This window comes from Cervus canadensis, chromosome 15, assembly GCF_019320065.1.
Source record: "Cervus canadensis isolate Bull #8, Minnesota chromosome 15, ASM1932006v1, whole genome shotgun sequence".
Lineage (NCBI taxonomy): Eukaryota > Metazoa > Chordata > Mammalia > Artiodactyla > Cervidae > Cervus > Cervus canadensis.
This window is the reverse complement of record NC_057400.1, coordinates 40249077-40275197: the sequence shown is the minus strand read 5'-3', so window position 1 is coordinate 40275197 and position 26121 is coordinate 40249077. Positions and strand designations below refer to the sequence as shown.

General features: G+C 37.3%; 1 protein-coding gene across 2 annotated transcripts in view; it reads left to right on the top strand.

The window, feature by feature from the left end:
• The window catches only part of PLA2R1 (phospholipase A2 receptor 1), a 121957-nt gene that overhangs the window by 46854 nt on the left and 48982 nt on the right, over positions 1-26121 (top strand). For both annotated transcript variants that reach the window (XM_043488310.1, XM_043488309.1), the window contains exons 8-11: positions 549-706; positions 3659-3757; positions 7345-7457; positions 16486-16655. In XM_043488310.1, coding sequence (XP_043344245.1) covers positions 549-706; positions 3659-3757; positions 7345-7457; positions 16486-16655 — 540 coding nt within the window. The remainder of the gene's footprint in view (positions 1-548; positions 707-3658; positions 3758-7344; positions 7458-16485; positions 16656-26121) is intronic.

The following is a 26121-nucleotide window of genomic DNA, read 5'->3' as shown; positions in this document are numbered from 1 at the left end:
CAACCCACCTAGACTGAAAAGCTTTATTTTATTTACTTTTCCAGACACCCCATTTCTCCCATTCAATGCTTCTAAGAATTTTTGCTCTTTTTTTTTTTCCTGGTCAAAAGGGAAAAAAAAAAAAAACTAAAGGTAGACATTATTAAGTTTGTTTGTTTTTTTTTAAGTGCCTTTTCTTAATTCAATCAACCTTCCTATTTTCTCTTTTTAGAGGTAGAAGAAAAACCAGACTTTTCAGACTTACTTTCCACACTGTAGCACAAACTAACTAGTGTCCCAGGAATCTGACTAGCTTAAGCTTTGTCCTTGCACTGACTTTTGCTGTCAGTCTGCCTCACTCATAAACCTATATTGAGCAGATCTGGATAGATTCAGGGGAGAAAAGTTTAAGCAGGTGTTTTATACCAAAACTTTAAACAGGTTTCATTCCATGAAGAAACGAAGGAGCAATCACATGCAAAGGGGTATATATTGGTAACAGCCCCTCTGTGTAACTGCCTTTGCAGATACTAGGATTCTTGTAAGTAATTTACGTTAATCTCTTGCAGAAAATGCATCAGAAACATGGATTGGTTTGAGCAGCCATAAAATTCCAGTTTCCTTTGAATGGTCTAGTGGCTCCTCGGTCACCTTTACTAATTGGCACACACTTGAGCCCCACATTTTTCCAAATAGAAGCCAGTTGTGTGTCTCAGCAGAGCAATCTGTAAGTTGATTCGTTGTTCAATGCTCACTTCACTGAACTTGTATTGAGAGCAACCTGGGCCAGGGACGTGGGCTGTGGCAGAGACTAACACAGACACAACACCTCCTCCTCATGGGGCTTCCACACTAGGCAGTAAAACACAAACGCAGTGCAAACACATGGTGATTATAGTTGTGATGGTAGCTCTGAGGACATAGGTTCAAGATAATGAGAAATTTGGGTTGGGACAGCTTCTTCAGACAGGACAGTCAATGAAAGTTCTCTGAAGAGGTGACATTAATATAGGACCTGAAGAACAAAAAAGTCTCTTGAAGAGCAGGAGAACATTTCAGGCAGGGGACCCCAAAGGCAGACCAAGGCTTGCCTTGTCTGATAATCAAAACAGAGACCTGGGTAGTATGGCGGTATGAATGGTGAAAGGTGGTAGGAGATGGAGCAGGAAGAATGAGAGAATGTGAGGCTTATAGGCCTGGGATAGGACCCACTAAAGGGCTTCATGGAGATGAAGGCATGATCTGATTTACATTTTAAGAGTAACTGTGGCTGCTCCACAGAGAACTGATTGGTGGTTTAGTTGCTAAGTCGTGTCCGGCTCTTGTGACCCCGTGGACTGTAGCCTGCCAGGTTCCTCTGTCCATGGGGTTCTCCAGGCAAGAATATTAGAGTGGGTTTCCATTTCCTTCTCCAAGAGATCTTCCTGACCCAGGGATTGAACCCAGGTCTCCTGCACTGCAGTTTCTATACCGACTGAGCTACCAGGGAAGTCCCAGAGAAATGATCAGAGAAAGATAAAATAGAAGAAGAAAGACTGGTTTGGAGGCTCTTCCTGTGGTTGAATTAGGGTAGTGAGTGTGGAGACAAGAAGACAGATTCAGGGATCCTCTGTAAGACAGGAACTGTTGCTAAAATAGATGCAGAGGTGAGAGAGAGGTAGGTTTTTGGCTTGAGCACCCACTGTTTCGGTGGATGGTAGCACCGTTGACCACCCGGGTGAAGATGAAGGGAGGAACCTGGGAGGCAGGAAATTACTCTGATCATTTTTAAACTCCATTATCTTCTTAACATAAAAGGACTTCAACAATGTGTGTAACCTCTTTGAAAATTGTGAATTGATGGAAAATCTTGCTCTTTTCCTCAACATGAATGAAATGGTCCCAGTAACCTTAACATCACACTTACCCTTACTCTAGTTTCTCATTTATCTAAAACCTCTGATTATTCAGAATTCGTTTAATCTCAAGCTGTTTGACAGTGTTTCTCAAAGTATGTTTAGAATAGACTTAATCTCTTTGAACAGAAGGCTGCTGAACTCACTGGTGGAGTTTTAGGAGGTAACTGGGATCTGAGCAGTTTATTATATGTTACTTAAGTAGCTTGACAAAGTGACTGTGTCAGCCAAACTTGGGAAATGCCTAAGCACTTATTCTTATGACACATTCCATTGCTATAGCTTTCAAGGCTGTTACAAATACATGCAGTTACAATGATAGTGCTCAGGCAGTGTTTCAGGGTCACACTTGGTGGAGGCGGTGACCTCTCTAAATGTTGGTCTTGGGTCTAACTCTCCTGAAAGCCACTATAGTATTTGAGGTTTTATTGGTGTATTAGTTTTGATATAATTAAAGGTGACCTTAATTTCCTGTTGACATTCTCCTTTTTCATTTGACAGACATGAGTATTCCACTTAGCATATTCACAGAACAGGAGCCAATTTGGACAGAGAAATTATTCTTAAGAGAGAAAAGATAGGTACTAACATCACTGGATGTGTCAGGACCATGCTGCTGTAAGTGTGGTATTTTGTGGCCCCCTTTTAGCAACTCAGTAGCTGCTAAAATAGTAGATACATAAAAAGTAACATTCATTTCTTTGAAGTTGAGCTCAGTATGTATATAATTATTATAATTAACTAGTTACCCAAACATGGTTGATAGCTCAATTTGAATCTGAGAGCCTAGGAAACAATCCATTCATCCGCCCATGCAGTAGTTATTAAGCAACTACAGTGTGCCTGACACCATCTTAGAACTGAATGGTTTGCTGGAGATTCCGTGGGAATGAGCTAAAAGCTGCTTTTATGGGTTAAGGTGTCACCCTCCTACGTGGTATGTTTCTGAGGGTCATGGAAGAGCTGTCTATTCACCTAAATCCTTGCATGCCTGAGACACTAAAATTTCAAACTCTGTGGTTTTAGTCTAAAGGTCTGATTGGTGTTAAAATAAAAAATCTCTTGACAGGATAAAATTTTAATCAGTTAGCAGTTATTGTATTTCATTATTAATGAAGGATTTGAGAACAGCCTTCAGTAGAACTAAGAAAAGACATGCAGGCAGCAGCCTATTATTAAAAGAGGAAATGGAGTGGGGCTTTGGAAAATTCGTGAAGGGTGTTAGGGGTTGAACATCAAGCTCAGCTATGATAGTGTTATCTAAAGTGATTCATGGTGCCTTCCAGGCATTTCCCCAGCATCAGGGAAGCCCCAAAGCATTCAGTTTAACACCTAGAAGTGACTGAAGAGAAGCAGCAGCATTATCACTTGGTCAGGGAGATAGTTTCATCCAAGTGGTTCTCAAAGTGTGGCCCCCAGACCAGCAGCATCAATATCACCTAAAAACTTGTTAGAAATGCAAATTCTCAGGTCTCACCTAACTTACTGAATGAGACACATGGATCCCAATCATCTGTGTTTTAATAACCCAGGTAATTTTGGTGAACACAAAAGACTGAGAATCGCTACCTATCCCATCTTTAAAAAAAAAAAAAACACTGAGATCAGCTTAATGTAAAAGCCAAACCTCCTTCTCATATGTCAGGAATCAACCCAAGATTCTAACACATCATGCCATGCTGAAACACACATTATTAACCATATTTTAATCCAAAATAATTAACGCTGACTATCATCATCAGTAATGGAGTGCGTTCATTCATGCTGTATCATTTTCCCCCTAGGAGGGACACTGGAAAGTCAAAAATTGCGAAGAAACACTTTTTTACCTTTGTAAGAAAGCAGGCCATGTCCTTTCTGACACTGAATCAGGCTGTCAAAAGGTAAGAGCTGTGAACACTGCAGGGACTTCATAACTAGAATGATTTATCCACCATCACATTTAAGTGAATCTCTTTTTCCTGCCTTGGCTCCCTTTTTCCTCTTTCCCCTCTCTCCCTTCCCTCCTGCTTTCCTTCCCCCGTTTCTTCTGAATGGGTTATTGCAACAAATCAGACAATTATCAGCTAAAACCACTCAAAAGATTTACAGCTCTGTGAAGGATTGTCTTAGCATCCTCTTCCAACCAAAACAAGTTTTCTTTTGAGATAAGAAATGGAGATGATCTTGTCATACCATCTTTACAAACAATGCTGTCACGCAATGCCCTGTCTCACACGTGGCTTTCATTGTCTTCCAACGAAGACTATCAGAGTGAAAGCAAATTCCTTTAAGTCAGAGTGACCTTCTGCACTCAGAGTCCCGCCTTCTTTTCCACTTTTCTTAAATTTGAATAATTGAATAAAATACAATAACAAAGAGAAATGTATGTTTGCAATATATTATCACAATATTATACATCACATTATATTATTAAAATATATTATTTACTATAAAAATATAGTATTCATAAATATCACAAATGTATCTATTTATTAATAAATATTAACATAGTTATTAATATATAATAGAATACATTTATTATTATTTATGTGTGTGCTCAGTCATGTCCAACTTTTTGCAATCCCATGAACTGTAGCTTGCAATCCCATGAACTGTAGCTTGCCAGGCTCCTCTGTCCATGGATTCTCCAGGCAAGAATACCAGAGTGAGTTGCCATTTCCTACTCAAGGGGATCTTCCCAACCCAGGGATCAAACCCATGTCTCTTGCATGTCCTGCATTGGCAAGTGTGTTCTTTAACACTGTGCCACTTGGGAAGCCCCCCATATATTATTTAGGAAAAAGATAAAAATACTTTATTATTTTAAGTAATAAACTATTTTTGGTATTTGAACTATTTTTAATACTTAAAAAATAAAAACATACTTAATACTTTAGGTTTAAAGACAGAAAATAAATGTTCTGTTTTAAAGTACATTCAATATTCTCTAGTAAGGTACCAAAAATTTACCTGTCAGTGTCCTTAGCACATGTGTTCTCTCTGTGTGTCTCTCTGTATCTCTGTCTCTCTCTCACATGCACACACACCTAAAAATTCTGAATTTAACTATTGGAGATTTTTATTCTGTGAATCTCAAAATGTTCACAAGTCTGGTTCTTATGCAGTTCTCTTCTAATTATTTTCTCTTCTAATCCAATTCCAATTAAATGATGACCCATCTCTCTAGAAACTGCATTTGATTCATTAATCAATGTATATTAATCACTCTTCGTACATTAGCTGAACAACACATGTGCCATAGCTGACATGTGACCAAACATTTGTCCTAATGACTACAATTCCTGAATTAGTTATAGCTGATCTCTATTCTGTATCTGATTAGAAATATTGAAAAAAATCTGTTTTACAATGGCTTTCAAGGCAACTCAACTGTTTAATTTGTGTTGAAAGAGTAATTAACTTCTTACCCAGCAGAAACAATTGATGTTCTATTTAAACTTTCATGCACTGCTTTCCTCTTTCTGACCAGCATTACCAATATTTACGGATTCTGAGTTCAGAGCCAGTCTTTTAATTTTATGGCAAAATTTAATTAATTTCTTTATGCACCTACCTACAAATATAGTTTTGAAAGTTCTTTTCTTTTAGCTAATTGCTTTAATGCAATTCTCTCAACAGTCTGCACATGCAAAAATCACTCATAAAATAAGTCTTGATAATTTCATAGCAGAAATTTAACAAGATTTTTATTCCCATCTGAGTTACTTTTAGGGGACCTGATAGTAAGAGCAATTGTTTCAGTATTGTCACCATCATCATTCCATTTAAAATGAAATGCCACCTCATGGACAAAGGATATTCACAAATACAATCAATTATTCTTCCCACTTTCACTGTGTGGACAAAGGCTTGTGGCAAAGAGTCTTTGTTTTTCTGGTTATTATGATGCCACATTCCCCCCCCACCACCCCCGACACCTCCCATTTTCTTAGAGCCTGTTCAGTTCTTGGTTGTGTTTTGGTTTGTTTATTTTGCCAAGCAGCCTATGATCTAAAAACCACTAATGAATAAGGAGTACTTTGTCAGAAAGGTCAAATTGTCAGCCCTCCTCCTCCTGTCCTTCCAAATACAAAAGCAGTCTAACCTCCCTGCCCCCATGGAGTGATCCATGGAGGGGTCCTGGCTGATGCTGTCAATTACTCACACGGATCAGACTGAGAAGTTAAGGGAATGAGTTCTGAGCACATCCTGGCCGGCTGGATGTGGCACTGCTGTGTGATCCATGCCTCATTTGATAATGTTTTGAACTAAAATAGCTTATTTCTAAAGTAAAATTTTTCCCTCATTTAATGCAAGATCGAGACCTTTACTGAGTAGCATAGCAGAAATCATTTTATATATGGTTAATATCTGGCAAGCATTAGTATGACACAAAATGAAGTGTATTTTAAAACTGGTGAATATATAAAAATAGACTGATAGAAGGGATGTGATTTTATAATACTGAAAGAAAAAGAATTAAAATAGCTTGGTTGAAATATAGAAGACTAATGAATCTGTGTCTCCTGTATCATATGCTTTTAAAGAATAAGCCACCCTTCTTTACTCCCAGGACTGAGCCATACACATTTATCATTTTTGTCTAGGTGACAAAGCTTTTTTGCTCTCTCTGTAAATGATTGATTTAGGAATAATCTTCACCAAAAAAAGTATTTTAGCCACTATCTATTTGGAAGCTTGGTGACTCAGTTAAGACCATCCTGGATTGCACGAAAATTAGATTCGAAACCAGTTTATCCATTAGTCTGACTTTATTTGAGTCCCTAATCTCAGTGAATCTCCGAAGGATAACATGAAATAAGCAATATGCAAGAAACTTGAAAAAAAATTACAGTACACTCTTACCTGGATCATATGTCCTCTTTGCTCATACTGAGCTCTTGGCTCTTTTCTAGGGTTTCTTTTTTTTTTTTTCCCTAGGGTTTCTGCTGACAGTGTCTTCCTTTGATTCTCAGAACAACTGAGAATCATGGATACCATTATTATCCCTATTTACAGAGGGAAAACTGAGACATGGAGAGATTAAATAAGGCCACATGGTGGTGGAACCAGAATTCAAATCTATGCATTTTGTACTCAAGGCCAACACCTCCGACTTTTACCATGCTGCAGGAAATAATTACATGAAATTCTATAAGTCTGAACAGACTCTGTGTGTGTGTGTGTGTGTGTGTGTGTGTGTTTGAGAGAGAGATCTCGCGTGAACATCTTTTTATTTCCATTTAAGGTTTTGGGCATAAAGATTTTAAATCAGTTCATTAGGTTTTAAGAATTAATTAAATAATGTAGAAGTGGCTGTAGCTAATGGCATTACCATTAGAAAGATATCAAAGACATCAAGACAAACATTCAAGTCTTGAGTTTTGAGTGGGTCAGAGGAAAAAGAGGTAAATGAGAATACACTGGAAAATATTTTACTATTCAACTAAATCAGTTGTATCCTTAATTTTCCTTTTCCTTGTTTAAGGGATGGGAGAGACATGGTAAATTCTGTTACAAAATCGACACTGTCCTTCGAAGCTTTGACCATGCCTCCAGTGGTTACTACTGTCCTCCTGCGCTTATAACCATTACAAGCAGGTAAAATTGAAATTTTCTATCAGAAACATACTGCTTTTTTGACAAAAGGGCTCTTGGAATGATAAAATGTAACCATAATCAGTAACTTGTGAAAATCTAAAATGTACCATGCAATAGAATATTAAATTATTTAAATTATTGATTTAGATTAATTTAAACCATACACTGTTATTCTTAAATTGATTTTTGAGGAACAAATAGTAATAAATCTTTCCATGAAGATTTATTATCTAGCTTTGTTACTATATTCAGTTGTATGTATATTTTTATCTAAGTGCCTATAATAGGCAAGAAATATGTTATTTAAATATGAAGTTTTTTTTAACATAATGTATGTATCATGTGGGGTTTCTTTTTTAGTAACAAAAGCAAGTAAAACTAGAGAGGATTTTCAAATGCTTCTCCATTGCCTCTCTGGTCTGTGTTTGTTTAGATTTAGATTTCTCTGTGCACAGATGTCTTCTCCACACAGAGACACTGTGCCCTTTTCACACTCCATACAATTTGCAACATGCTGTAGATGAGTAGCAGGGGGTAAAAGTACCAACATCAGAAGTGACCTCAGTGTCACTATCAATGCCAGGAGGACAGTGAGAGCTGGGAGACTGACTCCTCCAGGCAGAAGATAGAAGCAAGGCAGAACTCTTCAGTGGTTCCACGGGAAACTATACCCACCAAGCTAGTTACTTGATTTTCTACCGAGGTCATTGCCTTTAAAAATATCCGTTGAAGGCCAGGAAACAGAACAACTGATGTTCTGGTTTTATCTAGAGATCCTTTATATGCAGGTCTAAACTGTAGGAGGAATTCTAGGTGCTTTCCCTGTTCACCCCACATGGGAAGTCAACATTCAAAGCCATCAGTATTTCTTTTTTTTTTTTTATTTTATTTTCTTAAATATTTATTTATTTATTTGACTGCACTGGGTCTTAGTTGCAGCATGTGGGATCTAGTTTCCTGATTAGGGATCAAATCCAGCCCCCCTGCATTGACAGCACAGTCTTAGCTACTGGACCACCAGGGAAGTCCTTTCTCCTCTCACCTCTTACCTTCTTTCCCAGTCTTCCCTCCAAACAACGCACAAGAGTACAGACACACACACACATATACACGAACAGATTGACAGCATTTAGCAAAATAAATTGCCTGATGAAACACTTGATACTCAGGAGACCCTTTTATGGGGTACAGCATCACCTCTGATGTATCTCAGTGTTGTTTTTAGTTCTGCTTTTCTCCTTCCCAGAATAGCTACCAAGGCAGAACGAAGTCTTTATCCTTAGCCTTGTTCAGTCCACCCACAAGTTTATGAGAGCGCCTTGGGCTGAAAGTCCTCCATCCAGTAAGTCAGCACTGGGCTTTATTCAGGAGCTTGACCAATGAAGTTATGTTCTTTCAATAATTATAATTAAATATGTTTTTCACTGAAGAAAAAGGTCTAATCATTTCACCTGTTGTTATATCTTATTCTTCCATTCATGTGTCTATCACACCCTTACACAGTGTTAATTACTTTTCATATGTTATCTGACCATGCAAAAAGTCAACAGTCAAGAGTTTATTAGGAAATTACTTATTGACTATCTATATTGTGAGAGGCATCATATTAAACACCAGCAAGCTATACAAAAAATAAGTAAAAATAAAAGACACCACTTGCAGGCCAGCAGCTAAAGAGTTTGAACATAGATGCCTGAAACAAGTGAAGAAAGTGAAGTAACACAATAAATGGATAAACTCAAAGTGACATTACCGATAACTCACAGTGCCAAAGTAACCCAAGTAAGGCAGAAATCTGTTAGAATTCTAACACATCATTTTGAATTGAACCCTTTGGGGACCTCATGCGAATGGCAGAAAGTATCTGGGGAAAAAAAATACTCTGTTTCATTTCCTCCAAATCTGGATACAAGGGTATGCTGTGAATACTATGAATTTTTTCTTTGATAAACTGTATTCAATAGCCAAAGCTAATCTATAGTTCAACCACAGAGCAGATCCAGATTTGGATACATTTGTTTTCATCCCCTTCTTGACCTCTTAGGCCCCTCCGGTGACCTTTCACTGGCATGCTACTCAGTCAACCCCTTGATGTACTACATGTTAATTCCAATGAGCCAGCCCTCCCAGTAGTGTATATGCATGTGCACTGCCCTGCAGACATGTCTGTATCCAAAGCAGTGACTCCAACATGGGACATGGGAGTTAACGAAAGGAAGGGAGGGTCTCGTGCTCTTGATTTTTATTCACTCAGACCTTATCAATTAAGAAATGAAGACCCACACCGCACCATTCTCTAGTGTTGTTGCACTGAGTCTTCGTTGCTCGTGGGCTTTCTCTAGCTGCAGAGAGCTGGGGTTACTCTCTAGTTGCGGGGTGTGCTCTTGGGCTCTAGAGCGCTGGCTCAGTAGTGGTGATGCATGGGCTTAGTTGCCCTGTGGCATGTGGGATATTCCCCAATCAGGGATCGAACTTGGTGTCTCCTGCACTGGAACACAGATTCTTATCCACTGAACCACCAGGGAAGTTCACCATACTGTTCTTTGAATACCAATACACTTTTGAATATTTTCCAACAGCATGTTTTGTCTGAGAAGGTTGGGCAGTAGATGGACTGTCTCCTCCGATCCCAGAGTATCCACTAGCAGCCTGGGTAATCATTTTCTTCCATTACTGATTTCCTGTTTGAGTTAAGACACTCCTGTCACTCACTGGTACCCAAGCTTGTAGTTGCTAATTGATTTTCCACTCTTCTGCACAATTGAGCGACAGATTTGATGGGCACAATTAGAAGCACCTGCTACAAATTACGTATTTCTTTTGTTATCGGGCAACTGCTCCTGGCTTAGGACTTTTAACACTTTGTAGAATAGAGAGGGGAAGAAAAATGAATCCTTACTGCTGAATAACAGAATTTTATTTGGTTGCTGTTACAAAATTTTTTGAGGCCTGGCCACTTTGCTCTCAGACAGACCACAGATGCAAAACTTGAGTTCCAAAGTTACCTTGGATAATTGTCTAAATGCATATATATCTAAACCTTGAATCCATCAGCCATGGAATATTTGTACAAAATAATCCAAAACACATTCAATTTTGAGAATTTTGCCCAAAGTGAGAAATGCTGCAATATCTCATTTCTCCTAAATTTAAATATGCATTATTTACAAGCATTTTTACAGTCCTGCCATATTCTTGCAACCACAATATCCTCCAAACACTTTTACAGTTACCTTTTGTGTGTGGCAAAATATATATAATATAAAGCTTTATCACTTTAACCATTTTAAGTGTATGGTTCAGTGGCATTAAGTACATTCATTTTATTACACAATCATCACCACCATCCAGCTCCAGAATACTTTTCATCTCCCCAAACTGAAATTTTGAATTCACTAAACACTAACTCCCCATCTCCCCTATCCCCAGCCTTTAGCAACCACCATTCTACTTTCTGTCTCTGTGAAGTTGACTGCTCTAGTTACCTCGTACCTGGAATCACACAGTAGTTGTCCGGTTGTGCCTGGTTTATTTCACTTAGCCTAATATCCCCTGTTGTTGTTTAGTTGCTAAGTTTTGTCTGACTTAGCAACCCCATGGACTGTAGCCCACCAGGCTCCTCTGTCCATGGGATTTCCCAGACAAAGATAGGAGTGGGTTGACATTTCCTTCTCCGGGGCATCTTCTCAACTCAGGGATCGAACCCACATCTTCTGCATTGCTGGCAGATTCTTAACTGCTGAGTCACCAGGGAAACCCATAATGGCTTCTAGGTTGCTCCATATTATAGCATGTGTCAGAATTTTTTTCTTTTTGAAGGCTGAAAAACATTCTATAGTATGTATATTTTACATTTTGTTTGCCCATCCGACCACTGATAGAAAAGAGATGCTTCTATTTTTGACTACTGTCAAAAACGCTGCTGTGAATATGGATGTCCAAGTATCGTGCAAGTCCCTGCTTTCAATTACTTTGGGTGATACACCCAGAAGTGGAACTTCTGGATCATATAATTCTATGTTTAAGTTTTTGAGGAATACCCATACTGTTTTCCATGGGAGCTACATTTTACATTCCCACCAGCAATGCACAAGAATTCCAGTTCCTCTACATCCTAACAAAAACTTGTTATATTCTGTTTTTACATAATAGTCATCCTAATGAGTGTGAAGTAGTATCTCATTGTGGTTTTGATTTGCATTTTCCTAATGATTAGTGATGCTGAGCATCTTTTCATGTGCTTATTGACAGTTTATATCTCCTTCGGAGAAATGTCTATTCAAGTCTTTTGTTCATTTTTTAATTAGATGTTTGTTTTCTGTCATTGATTTGTAGTTCTTTATATACTCTGGATATTAATTGCTTATCGGATACATAATTTGCAAATACTTTCTCCTATTTGTGGGTTGCCTTTTACTCTGTTGAATTGTCCTTTCATGTGAAAAAGTTTAAATTTTTATTAAGTCCAGTTTATTCTTTCTTATTTAGCGGCCTATGCTTTTTAGTGTTTTATCCAAGAAATTACTGCTATACTCACTGTCATGAAAAAATGTCCCCTATGTTTTCTTCTAAGAATTTTACAGTTTTAGCTCATATGTTTAGTTCTTTGAGCCACTATGTAAATGATGTAAGCTAAGAGTCCAACTACATTATTTTGTAAGTGGATACCTACTTTTCCTAAAAGACTCCTTTCCTCAATGAATGGTCTTGGCAACCTTGTGAAAAATCATTTGAGCATATATGCAATGGTTTATTTCTGGATGCTCTATTCTGTTCCATTGCTCTATATGTCTGTCTTTATGCCAGTATCACACTGTTTTGATTACTGTACTTTTTAGTAAGTTTTGAAATCAAGAAGTATAAGGTCTCCAACTTTGTTCTTCTTTTTCATGTTTGTTTTTGCTATTTGAAGAGATTGTGTTTGAGATTCTGTGTGAATTATAAGATGGATTTTCTATTTCTGTAAAAAATAAATCAGGATTTTAACAGGGATTGCATTCAATCTATAGGTCACCTTGGGTAGAATGGCCATTTTAACAATAAGTCTTCCAAACCATGAAGATGGAATGTCTTTCCATTTATTTGTGTCTTCTTTAATTTTATCATTCTCAGTGTACAAGTCTTTTGCCTCCTTAGTCAAGTTCATTCCCAAGTGTTTTATTATTTTTGATGCTATTATAAATGGAATTGTTCTCCTTTTCAGATTTTTCACTGTTAGTATCAATAAATAAAAATGCAACTGATTTTTGTGTGTTGACTTTGTATCTTGCAACTTGCTGAATTCATTGATTAATTCTAACAGTTTCCTTTTTGGTAGAATGCAGTTAAATTTCTTTTTAAAAACACATTTTGGTGACCATTTTTAAAATTACACAATAGAAACATCCTCATTGCATTTTTTAATTAAAATTTAATGTTTAGGACCATGAACAACAGGTTCTTCTCAAGGTGATGGAAATTCAAGATATACCTTTTTTTTCTTATTTACATTAGAAATAAACATTTGATTTCTTACCTTTTTAAGGGGTTGATGGTGAAATTTCGTTCTGATTTTAAGAAGTATTTGCCTACAAAACTTGATTTTATAATTAGGTATATACATAAGCAAAATATTTTATCATTGTCTTTCTAAAGAATAACAATTTTTACTTTACTGAATACTCTAAAGATAACTAGTTCCAAAAAATATAAAAATATGTCAGTCAGTCAGTCAGTCAGTTCAGTCGCTCAGTCGTGTCCGACTCTTTGCGACCCCATGAATTGCAGCACGCCAGGCCTCCCTGTCCATCACCAACTCCCGGAGTTTACTCAAACTCATGCCCATCTAGTTGGTGATGCCATCCAGCCATCTCATCCTCTGTCGTCCCCTTCTCCTCCTGCCCCCAATCCCTCCCAGCATCAGGGTCTTTTCCAATGAGTCAACTCTTCGCATGAGGTGGCCAAAGTATTGGAGCTTCAGCTACATGTGGTTATTTTTTTCTTAAATCATAATATTTGAGTTAACCTCAGTGAAACCAGATAAAAAGTCCAAATATTATGAATCCCTGGAATATTCTCAAATGAAGAATTCTAAAACCAAGGGCCAGAAAAGACTTTAAAAGGTCATCCACTCTATTACCTAAAGCTAGAGTTTTCACAACCTTGTGTTTGAAATCAAATAGTGAGTGATAAAGAATGTAAAATGATCTCTGTTTCTTTATCAGTTGGAAACAGACACTCAAGAGACTGCATGCTATTTTCCAGGGTTAATTTCTTAGAGTACATGGTTTAGAAAAAAGATATAATTGCTGAATTTCCCTATTAACAATCCCATTTTCTAAATTGGACCAGAAAACTAGATTCCTGTTTTTATCTGAAGGTTATGGTGGCTCAGATGGTGAAGAATCTACCTGCAATGCAGCAGACCCGGCTTCGATCCCTGGGTCACTTCTGGTTCTTCCACAGACTTACCTGGCCCCAGCCTTAGCACCATGGATTCTGGAAGCAGGAATAAAGACAGAGGCTCAGCTGATAAATGGAGCCTCTTTGGACCAAGATCCCTCTAGAAGTCCGATTCAGGAGGTTTTGCCATCTAAGCCTACAAAGGAAGTCTTCTCCAATGGAAGTGATACGTGCACAAGCCACCCAAAGGGTCGAGGGGCCAGCACCTTTCAAGCCGCCCAAGATGGATATCCCAGTGATAGAAGGGACAAAACAGCTGCCACGGGCCCACAATCCCTGGGACTTGAATGTTCTCACACCTACTGGCTTCTAGAGCTTTCTGTTCTGGGGACTCTGCATCGAGGGTATTGAGCCCAGCTCCCTTTTACCTTGGCTCTTTCCTGGTGGCTCAGATGGTAAAAGCATCTGCCTACAACGTGGGAGACCTGGGTTCGATCCCTGGGTCAGGAGGATCCCCTGTAGAAGGAAATGGCAACCCACTCCAGTACTCTTTCCTGGAAAATCCCATGGATGGAGGAGCCTGATAGGCTACAGTCCATGGGGTCGCAAAGAGTCGGACATGACTGAGCAACATCACTTTCAATTCCATAGTGGCTCAGATGGTGAAGAATCTACCTGCAATGCGGGTGACCTGGGTTCAATCCCTGGGTTGGGAAGATCCCCTGGAGAAGGGAAAGACTACCCACTCCAGTATTCTTGCCTGGAGAATTCCATGGTTAGTGGAGCCTGGAAGGCTACAGTCCATGGCGTCACAAAGAGCCAGACACAACTGAGCAAATAACACTACCATAGGATTTAATATATGAGTATTATATGTAACAGCTTAAATGGTATATCTGCCAATTTAAAAAGCAAGTTTGTATTGCTTTGAGCAATGATAAACTGTTGTAAAATAGCAAATCAGAGTAGAATAATGAATCTAAAACAGGGGACAAAAGTAAAGTGTTGTCATGAATAATGATACCAGAGGCCAAGCTCGCAGACACCACTCTCTCTCTCCACTATCTGATAAATGCCACAGTACAAGGTAATAGAAGAAGCAGCAATTCCCTGGGTTTAGAACCAGCACAGTGGTCCTGACCATAGCCTCCATGGTGCAGAGCTCTGCTGGCCTCCTAGCATTGCAGTTTCAGGCACCATCTGGCATGATAATGATGCGACTCTCCCTCAGAAGGGAGAAGGAAAAACAGATCTTATGTTATGAGAGCATGAACTACTGGAAGTCTAGGAAAAGTTACAACAGCATCTACATAGTATTTACTTTTATATACCTTCTTTTTGAAGCATATTTTATGCAAGTTTCTGCCACTGCAATCTGATTTTAAAAATAACTTTAATAATTTCAAATGTGTGCCTTGTAGATTATCAATAGAGTAGCTGCAGAAAATATTTACTAAAGGATATGGTTTGCAAGATGAGTGTCATGGATGCTTAATATCACTGTTGCTGGTGGTGCTTATAAGGCAGTCAAAAAGTTTGCTCCTCTGTGTTCTTTTCTCTTTCCCTCCTGTTATTTCCCTTGAGACTCCTCTATTCCTGAATGACCCCATTAACTTCACTTAGCAAGTTAAAGATGCACCATAATGAAAAAAATCCAAAATTGGATGAAAAAGTCTAATCTGCTCTCTCCTTAGGTTTACCTTGGAAATTTCATCAGGCCTTTCTTCTCCCAATGACTTGATGGGTCTGGCCGAAAGTTACCATTGTTGGAAAGGTGTTTCTTCAAAACATTATATGTATTGAAAGTAAATTTTTCAAGATAGTTTCCAACTTAGCTTAAAATTTCAATGCCGGTTAAATTTTAATTCATGTTTCTGTCAAATATTCATGTGGAAGCATGTATACAAATTTTCTAGATTCTGCTTTTGATGCCTTCATGGTGAGGAGGGAGCAGTGCCATCAGTCAGGGAACACTAATTCATTCAGCTGTTTGGGGAAATATAGTGGGTGTACTTCTCTGGATTAGCTCCTAGTGTTTTAAATTTATCTTCAGTGAATAAGCACATCTGAACACATTTGAATAAGCCAATGACTCCATGTGCCTGTGCACAAACTGATTTGGGAGACATATAAGTGCTACTCCAATGTCTGTTCCATTCTTACCAAGCAAGTGTGGTGAGTGGGTGCAAGTGAACTCCATCAGCAGATGCTCATTCAGAAAAGCAGAATATCCTTCCTTCTCCCCCCACCCCCGGAGCCAGCTGCCCAGCACATGCACATTACCGCGTGGTGTATGCTGTGTGGCCTAATTACACCATAGGGCACAGGTTGCACCAAGAAATGCGTTGCTAGCATTCCGGCCTTTACAAGCTACACTCTGAAGCTGGAACTGGACTTTGTTCCTTGAAAGAACTGAGCACCAACTCTGAGGATCAAATTCTCCTTCCTCATATATTTCTGGGAATTGCACTTATGTTTGGCGTTTATTAGCAATGTTCAGGGTCTCTGAGTATTTTTCTGTCTCATATTCTAAAGAATTCATGAGAAATGCTTACTCTGGTGCCATTCTGTGCACCTCATTATGTTTTAATGACATTTTTTATTGCCCAGAAACTTACTATAATCATTTCCTTTTCCCTTTTTTAAGGTTCGAACAGGCTTTTATTACCAGTTTGATCAGTAGTGTGGTAAAAACGAAGGACACTTATTTTTGGATCGCTCTTCAAGATCAAAATAATACAGGAGAATACACTTGGAAGACAGCAGGGCAGAAATTGGAGCCGGTGAAGTACACACACTGGAACACACGTCAACCCCGTGAGTAGAGGGCCCTGTCACACCACTTCTCCCTCCTGGTTTCTTTACCCCCAGATTCCATCCACCTTGTGGTCTACCTCCTTTGAATCTTCCTGAGTGTTTTCTTAAGGCATAAATCAACTAAAACAATTACCACAGGTTCTCAGGGGGTGATATATGGCTGATCATTTTTAGAAATATAATCCATATGAGTCATTTGACAAGTTCAAGGTATAAATTCATTGCTCAAGATCACACATGCCTTTATTAGCAGAAGTCCAGTTTCTCCCTCCTAAAATCTCTTTCCCATCCACCCTCATTGTCTAAGAATCCTAGGGGCTTACTCAATCCAGAAAAGTCCGTTATACCTCAAAACAGAGTGAATGGGCACATTTGAGCACATCTAGTATGTTCATAGTCAATGCCAGGTGACTTTGCTGTGAAATGTTAGTTAGCTAACATTCTTGCTAGTCCATCTCCTCCATGGATTTCTGTGGTACCTTAGCCGGGATTTCAGTTACAGGTCTATTAATTCTTCACTTTTTTATGCTCAGCTCTGGATCCCAAAGTATGAAACTGTGCCAGAGAAGCTAATGGTTTCAGCCACAATCTACACTAGAACCAACCCCTGCAGACCAAACTTTTAGGTCACTGTGTTAATCTTAGGTCACCAACCTAGATCCAACACACCTTTATCTCAGTGTGAGCATTTGGATGCCTTGCTCCCTTTCTTGCCTTTGGATCTCCAACAAGCCTACCCCAGACAACAGGCAATAGGTTACCTTCAAATCTGTATCTGGAGGAAATGAATTAGAGGCCTCAAGCTCTTCCCTGAGGAAAGATAACTATTATTATAATATTATAATAATTGCTATTATATATCAAATATTTAACAAAAATTAGAGGACTAAATACTAATTAAAGGATATTTTTAGACTGGTTCATGTAGATTAAAAGTAAAGGGATAAAGATATTATGCTAACATTAATCAAAAGAAAGTAAAAATAGCTATATTAATTTAACACAGAGCAGACTTCAGAACAAGAAAAGTTTCCAGGGATAAAAATGGACATTACATAAAGATAAAGGAGTCAGTGCTAAGGAGACATAAGAGTCCTTAATGTGTATGTACTTAACAATAGAATAGCAAAATATATGAGGGAACAACTGATAAAACTGCAAGGAGAAATAGGTGAATCTACTATTATAGTTGTATATGTTAGCACCCCTCTGTCAGAAATGGATGGGTCCAACAGACAGAAAATCAGTAAGGACAAAGTTGAAATCAACAGCACCATCAATCACCTGGATATGACTGATTATCTATAGACTGCTTCATCCAACAACAGCAACCGCAGATTACACATTCTTCTTAAACTGACATGGAACATTTGCTAAAACAGACTGCATTCTAGGCCATAAAACACACCTTAACAAATTTAAAAGAATAGAAGTTGTACAATGTCTGCTGTTAGTTCACATGAAATTGAACTAGAAACAAATAACAGAAAGATATCTGAGAAAATTCCAAAATACTTGGAGATTAAGCAACACTTAATTAAATGAAAATACATTTGTGAGATGTAGAGAAAGCAGGGCTTAGAGGGAAATTTATAACACTGAATGAATATATCAGAAAAGAAGAAATATTTAAAATCAGTAACCTGATTTTCCACCTTAGGAAACTAGAGAGAGAAGAGCATATTGAATCCAAAGTAAGTAGAAGAAAAGAGCAGAAATCAATGAAATTGAATACAGAAAATCAATAAAGAAAATCAAAGAAACCTGATTCTTTGAAAATAGCAATGAAATTAATAAGCCTCTAACCAGTTTCACTAAGAGAGGAAACACAAATTACTAATATCATAAATGAAAAAAGGGACATCACTATAGATCCCACAGACATTAAAAGGATTTAAAAAAGGAATATTATGAGCAACTATATCCATAAGTTTGACAACTTCCAATTCTTTTAAAGATATAATCTGCCAAAACCCACAAAAGGAGAAATGGACTATCTGAATAAGACTATATCTATTAAGAAATTGAATCAGTAATTCATAACCTTCCAAAACAGAAAGCAGCAGGCTCGTATGGGTTCAGCTAGTGAATTCTATCAAACATTTTAAGTAAGAAATTATACCAGTTCCCTACAACCTCTTCCAGAAGTTAGAGCAGAGAGACTACTCTGTAACTCATTGTATGAGGGCAACATTACCCTACACCAAAGTCAGAAAAAGACAGTACAAGAAAACTACAGACCAATATATCTCATGAACATAAACACAAAAATCTTAACAAAATTTTAACAAATTGAATTAAAAATGTATAAAGAGAATTTATACACTTCAATCAAGTGGAATTTATTCCAGGTACACGAAGCTGGTTCAACATTTAAAAACCTATTAATGTTTTCCATCACATCAACAAAAGAAAAATCACATGATCATATCAATAGATGCAGAAAAAGCATCTGACAAACTTCAATACCCATTCATGTTAAAAACTATTAGCAAACAAGGAATTGATGGGAACTTCCTCAACTTGATAAAGAACATCTACAGAAAACCCAGATATGATACTTAATGGTGAAAAACTAGCAGCTTCCCTACTAAGATTAGGAATAAGGCAAAGATGTCCCTTATAAGCCCTCTTTTAAACATTGTACTAAAAGTTCTAACTAATGCAATAAGACAAGAAAAGCAAATAAAAGTACACAGATTGGAAAGAAGGAAATAAAACTTTGTTCACAGATGACATGATTGTTTATGTAGAAAATTAGAATAAAAAATTCCTCTAGCTAATAATCAATTATAGCAAGATTGCAGGATATAGGATTAATGTACAAAAGTTAATTGCTTTTCTGTATATCAGCAGTGAAAAGAGGAATTTTTAATTGCAACATATTACATTAGCACCCTTCAAAATGAAATTTTTAGGTATAAATCTAACAATATGTATAAGATCTATAAAGGAAAACTACAAACTTAATGACAGAAATCAAGAAGAAATTAATAAATAGAGAGTTCATGTTTATAAACAGAAAGACTCAATATTGTCATGATGTCAGTTCTATACAAATTGACCTATAGACTCAAGGCCATTCCAATAAAAAAATCAGCAAGTTATTTTGTGGATACTGACAAACTGGTTCTAAAGTTTATATGGAGAGGCAAAAGACCCAGAATAGCCAACTCAGTATTGAAGGAGAACATAGTCAAACAATTGACACTATCTGACTTCAAAAGTCATTAGAAATCTACAATAATTAAGACAATGTGTCTGTGTGTATGTTTAGTCACTGAGTCACATCCAACTCTTTGTGACCCCATGGACTGTTGCTCCTCTGTCCATGAGAGTCTCCAGGCAAGAATACTGGAGTGGGTAGCCATTGTCTTCTCTAGGGGAGCTTCCTGACCCAGAGATCAAACCTGGGTCTCCTGCACTGCGGGCAGATTCTTTACCATCTAAGCCACCTGGGAAGCCCAATTAACACAATATGGTTTGGCAAAAAAAGAAATAGAAATCAATAAAACAGGGTAAAGAACCCAGAAATAGACTGACACAGAATAGTCAACTGATCTTTGAAAAAGAAGCAAAAACAATACAATGGGAAAAACTCTTTTTGACAAATGGTGCTTAGGCAGTTGGATATCCACATGTCAAAAAAAGAAAACATCTAGACACAGAGCTTACACCCTTAACAAAAATTAACTCAAAATAGATCATAGATCTAAATGTAAAACATAAAACTTTTACACTCCCAGATGATAACAAAAAAGAAAACCTACATGACCTTAGGTATGGTATGACTTTTTAGATACAACACCAAAAGCAAAAATCCATGAAATAAATCATTGATGAGCTAGATTTCATTAAAACTAAAACTTCAATAAAACTTGTGCTGTGAGAAAGATAATGTCAAGAGAAAGAGAAGACAAGCCATAGACTGGAAGAAAATATTTTTTACAAAATAATCACATCTGATAAAGGATTGTTATACGAAATATACAAAGTACTCTTAAAACTCAACAATAAACAAAAAACCCAATGTAAAATGGGACAAGAGATCTTAAACAAAGAAGATATATAGATCAAACGTAAGCAAATGAAAATATGTTCAACATTATATGTAAATAGGAAATTGCAAATTAAAACAACAATGAGATACTGCTACACACTTTTTGTTTGCTATTTAGTCACTAAGTAGTATCCAACTCTTTTGAAACCCCATGGACTGCAGCCCGCCAGGCTCCTCTGTCCATGGGATTTCCCAGGCAAGAACACTGGAATGGGTTGCCATTTCCTTCTCCAGGGGATCTTCCCCACCCAGAGATTGAACCCATGTCTCCTGCATTGACAGGCGAGTTCTTTACTACTGAGCTATCTGGGAAGCCCCTTCACACTTACTAGAATGACCAAAATCCAAAACACTGACGATACTAAATGCTGGCAGGGATTTGGAGCCACAGGAGCGCTCATACATTGCTGGCAGGGATGCAAAATGGTATAGCCACTTTCAAAGACAGGTTGCCAGTTTCTTAAAAAGTAAACATACTTTTGCACTCCTTGGTGTTTATCCAAATGAATTGAAAACTGATGTTAACACAAAAAACCTGCATACAGATTTTTTTAATAGAAGCTTTATTCACACTTGCCAAAGCTTTCAAGCCATCAAGATGTCCTTTAGTAGATGAGTGAATAAATAAACTGTATCACATGCAGACAATGGAATATTATTCAGTGATAAAAAGAAAGGAGCTGTCAAGTCATGAAAAGACATGGAGAAAACTTAAATGTATATCACTAAGTGAAAGAAGCCAATCTGTAAAGGCTGCATACTGTGTGATTACAACCATATGACATTCTGGAAAAGGCAAAACTATGGAGACAGTAAAAAGACTAGTGGTTTCCAGAGCCTTGGGGAAGGAAGATTTTATAGGCAGAGCACAGAGGATTTGTGATGGGGCGGGGCGGGGGGGGTGGGTGTGGTCAGTGAAACCATTCTATATCATACCACACTGGTGGACATATGTCATTATACATTTGTCCAAATCCAGAGAACATACAACAAGAGTGAACCCTAATGTAAACCATGGACTTGGGGTGATAACGATGTATCCATGTAGATTTTAATAAATGTACCATTCTGGTGTGTGAGGGCAATAGTAGGATATATGGTGCATGGGGTATAAGGGAAATCTTTACTTTCTACTAAAATTTTCTGTGACCTTAAAATGCTCTAAAAATATAGTTTAGATTTTTAAACTGTACTTTAAAAATAAGCATGTGAGGTGAAGGTAAGACAAATTAGATTCTTGTATATAACATCGCTTTAGGAAATTTGTATAGACTCTGGTGACTGCATAGCTCTAAACAAGAAACATCACAATTCATTCAATAAACAAACTTCTCATTCTACAAATTTATGAATGTTTTTAAAATACAGAGAATAGTAAAGTTCCATGTCACACTATTACTGGAAAAAAAAAAAAAAACAGGTATCATTTCTAATATACCTTGGAATTTTGTTAGGAATATCTATACCTGTCAAAATAAATTAATACATTTTGAGCAAGCAAAATTCTTAGTTTTTAATGCTATCTTCCTTGGGGCATATTTGGATGTTTAAAATTTGGAACTGAAGCAGAACTCCTTGTCATTCATAAGTTTCTGCTGTAATTTATTTGAGTGGCACCACTCTTTTTCTTTTCCCTGAAGCAAAAATAATATCGTGATGCTCAGTTTGGCTGCTCCGGCTGATTGACATTGAGTAAATTGTCTCTGAATAAGATGAAAATGTAAATCTTTTTTTGAAGAAAATAGCAATGTAAAAGCCTCATGTTTCTTTTTTTCTTTTAAATTGCTATTTGCAGAAACACCATCCTAAATCACATTTTTTTCTCCGCCTGTTACAAAAGAATCCATTAGCTTGGTCCTCATGTCAGAATCTTAATCCAGCCCAGACTGACTATATATATTGACCACTGAACAAGAAGCCTGTAGCTTTTTATAAACTCAACAAAGACTCTGTCCTTATGTCATATCATCAAAATATTCAATCTATGGTGGAATCATAGTTCTGCCATTTTATCAACCTTGTATTATGCCCACCAAATAGCATAATGAACCACCATCTATATCCATGACCCAGTGTCATCAATTATCAACCCACAGTCAATCTTGTTTCATCTATATTCTCACCCTCTCCTCCCATTTCCCATATTTTTTCATAGAAATCCCAGATATCATATCGTTTCACCCATAAATATTTCAGTATTAGCTCTAAAAGATAAAGACTCCTTTTTTAGAAACATGAATATAATACAATTATCACAGCTAAAAGTAATTAACTATAATTTCATAGCATCATAAATCTTCAGTTAATGCTTGAATTTCTAAATGATTCATAACCATTATATAATGTATATTATGGCTTGTTTGAATAAAGATTAAAAAAAGGTGCGTACATTGTAATTAGTGGATGGATCTCCTAAAGTGTGTTTTCCTCTCTAGGTTTCCCTTTTCCTTGCCCCCTGTCATTTTTTAAAATTTTATTTGTTGATGCAAATGTGTTGTTTGTCCTGTAGTTTCCTGCAGTCTGGACTTTTTGATTATATCCCCATAACACACTGAAAATGTGTTACTCTATTCTTTGTATTTCTCATAAAATTAACATTTTTATTTTTAAAAAGTTAGAGTCAGAGACCTGATCCAAATCATAGATTCTTATTTTTTTAGAAAGACCATTTCATTTTCTCACTATTTGCAAGTTAGAAGCCATTAATGATTGATGCATTAATGAGTTGATTGATTCATTAGGGGCTTCTTCATAGCTGGGATATTTCTATTAAGAAATAATTTCTTGCTATCTTTACTAAAACAACAGCAAAGCGACTATGGCATTCTGTATATTAAGAGAAGTAACCATTCAGGTAAAAACAGTTTTGATCCATACTAACTAGTACTACTAATTAAAGAGAAAGATGATGAATAGGCCCTTTCTCATTTAGGGAAAAGCTAATGCATTAGAAACCTAAATGTACCTTGTATTTATATTAAGGATTCAATATATATGGATTCAATATATTAAGGATTCAATGTATATTGCTATAAATTATGAAAGGAAGCAGGTTAATCTATCCTTTAAGGTATTCAAAAAAGCCTTTCCAAATACTATTAGAGCTTCACAGGTGTTTTAATAGAAAAAAATAAAACGGAAATCACAATTTTGCATCCATCCATAACTCAGGCTCTGTGAAAAAAGTTGTTTCTTTATCTAGATACCACTGTGAGAAAGAAGTGCTTCACTCACAGGATAACTCCAAAGTATTGCCCCCAATTGTCTCAAGTCAATGGAAATCTTCTGTCAGTGACAAGGCGAATGGGATTACAGTAGAGCAGGTCAGATCTATTTTCTTGAAAGTGCCCTATACATGGCAAGGGGGACCCTATCCATCCAACAGATAGATAATTATCCATTTTAAGTCTCATCAGAATCCTGAAATGAACCAACACCTAAATGAGAATGAACAGCCTAATTTCTGAGTATCCTTTTGGTATTTTCATATCTTTTTATAAGTATATAAGTAACTGTCATACACACTAAAATGTGATAGTAGATTTCAAGGAAATACTTTGGGTTCACAAAGGAGAGAAGTATGACCAGGGGAAAGAGAAGACTCCATGGTAATGGAGGAGCATAATTAGAGGGGAAGTTTCAATTATTCATTCAATAGTTATTTATTGAATGTCCACCTCCTCTGCACCTTGACATTATCTCATGGTAGACTCAGTTAAATCTGGTTTCAAATTCCAGATCAACCCTATTGAACTATTATGTGGCCCTAGACAAGATACTACACCTCTGAGCCTTGGTTTTTCCATTAGCCAACTATAGACACTAATATCCACCTCAAAGAGGTTTTTCAAGTTAAACAGGGAAAAGACCATATAAAATGCCTAATGTGGTCTCAGGCAGATAAGCAGAACTCCATGAAAGCTCACCTTTCCTGACCCAAAAGCTTCACTTTTCTCCATGGAGAAGAAGAGAGAGATGAAAGAAGCCTGAGCAGAAGACTTGAGATTAAGGATGTTAAAGGGTTGCTGCAGGCAAGGGGAAATAAGCAGATAGGCGCAAGTAAAATGATTGTCTAAAGGCCCAGTTATGATTCCCGCCTGCCCCGAGGCCACACATAGGTTCGGTTTGTTTGTTTTCAGGTATTTGGCCAGAGAGGTGAAAGATGGAACTTTTCCCAGGTTGGTTCAATTTGCTATATGGCTAGATAATGTTGCCAAATTGAAGGAACTAGAATAGTGAATTGGAATTTCTCAATTGACTGAAAGTGTTCCCATTCATGTTTGATGGAGAGAGGAAAAGCAGGTAGAGGGAGGCTAAGGCAAGTAAGGAGAATCAGCTCAAATGTCAGATTCACCACTAAGGGACAGAAGAAATGTTGCCCTTGCCCAATGGGAGATGAGTTACCAAATTTGAGAACAATTAGTCTGGGAGAAGAAACACCTGTGCTCTTTCCCACACCCTACCCTTGTTATTTGGCTTTACAAGCATCCTCACAACATGAGGTTATAAATTTGGTTTCTCTCTTTCTTAGCCCAGTCTCCCCTTATTATACCACTTCACTGCTTCCTTGGGGCTGAGACTCTAAAATTTAGGTCAAATGTCCCATTAAGTTAACCATTTTAGAATACCAATAAAACCCCAGCAGTACTTTTTATCTTCATAGCAGTTTGCAAACATCTCCTTCTTCACTAATGAAGAAAAGTTGAATATCTAGTGTTTAAAACCAAAGCTATTTAATCACTGTCTGATGTGGGAAAGTAAGACAAAATGCAAGACCAACAAAAAAGTATATTGCATTTTAAACTTGCTGATTTGAGCTTTTAAAAATTCTTTGAACACTCAGGCAGAACTTGTGCCACAAAAATCCCAGCTTTTATAATGAAAACAGCCAAAATAAAAATAGAAGCAACATCTTAGGAATGGTTCTAGCCCTTTATATCTCTCACAGGGCTTCTTAATACATTATTTTATTTTTATTTATGAAAATCCATAAGAAGAAAAGGAATTATTGCCCTCGTGTTTTAGACACAGTCTTTTGTGTTTAATTAACCAGTTTGAGGTTTGAGTTACTAAATATTTGTGCTGGGACTAGAACCCCACACTTTAGGCACCAAGTCAAAGGCTGCTGAGAAGAAAGGATGGAGGAGTCAGGTGAGAGTTGTGTGTTTCTCCTGCTCTTTCAACCAGAGCAATTCTCTCCATAGATATATTAGGTTTTTGGCTTCCACGTGGATTTCCACAGTTCAATTTCATTAGAATTTCATTGCACAGAGCAGGCAGCATCTCCACTATTGTTCATGACTCAGCTAAACTGTGAGCTGCATTCCCAAATTACACTCAACAGGCCTCCAATGCTCCCTTCTTGGCAGGGGCAGTATGCTGTACTCTGTCCCCTGCCTGGCCCCC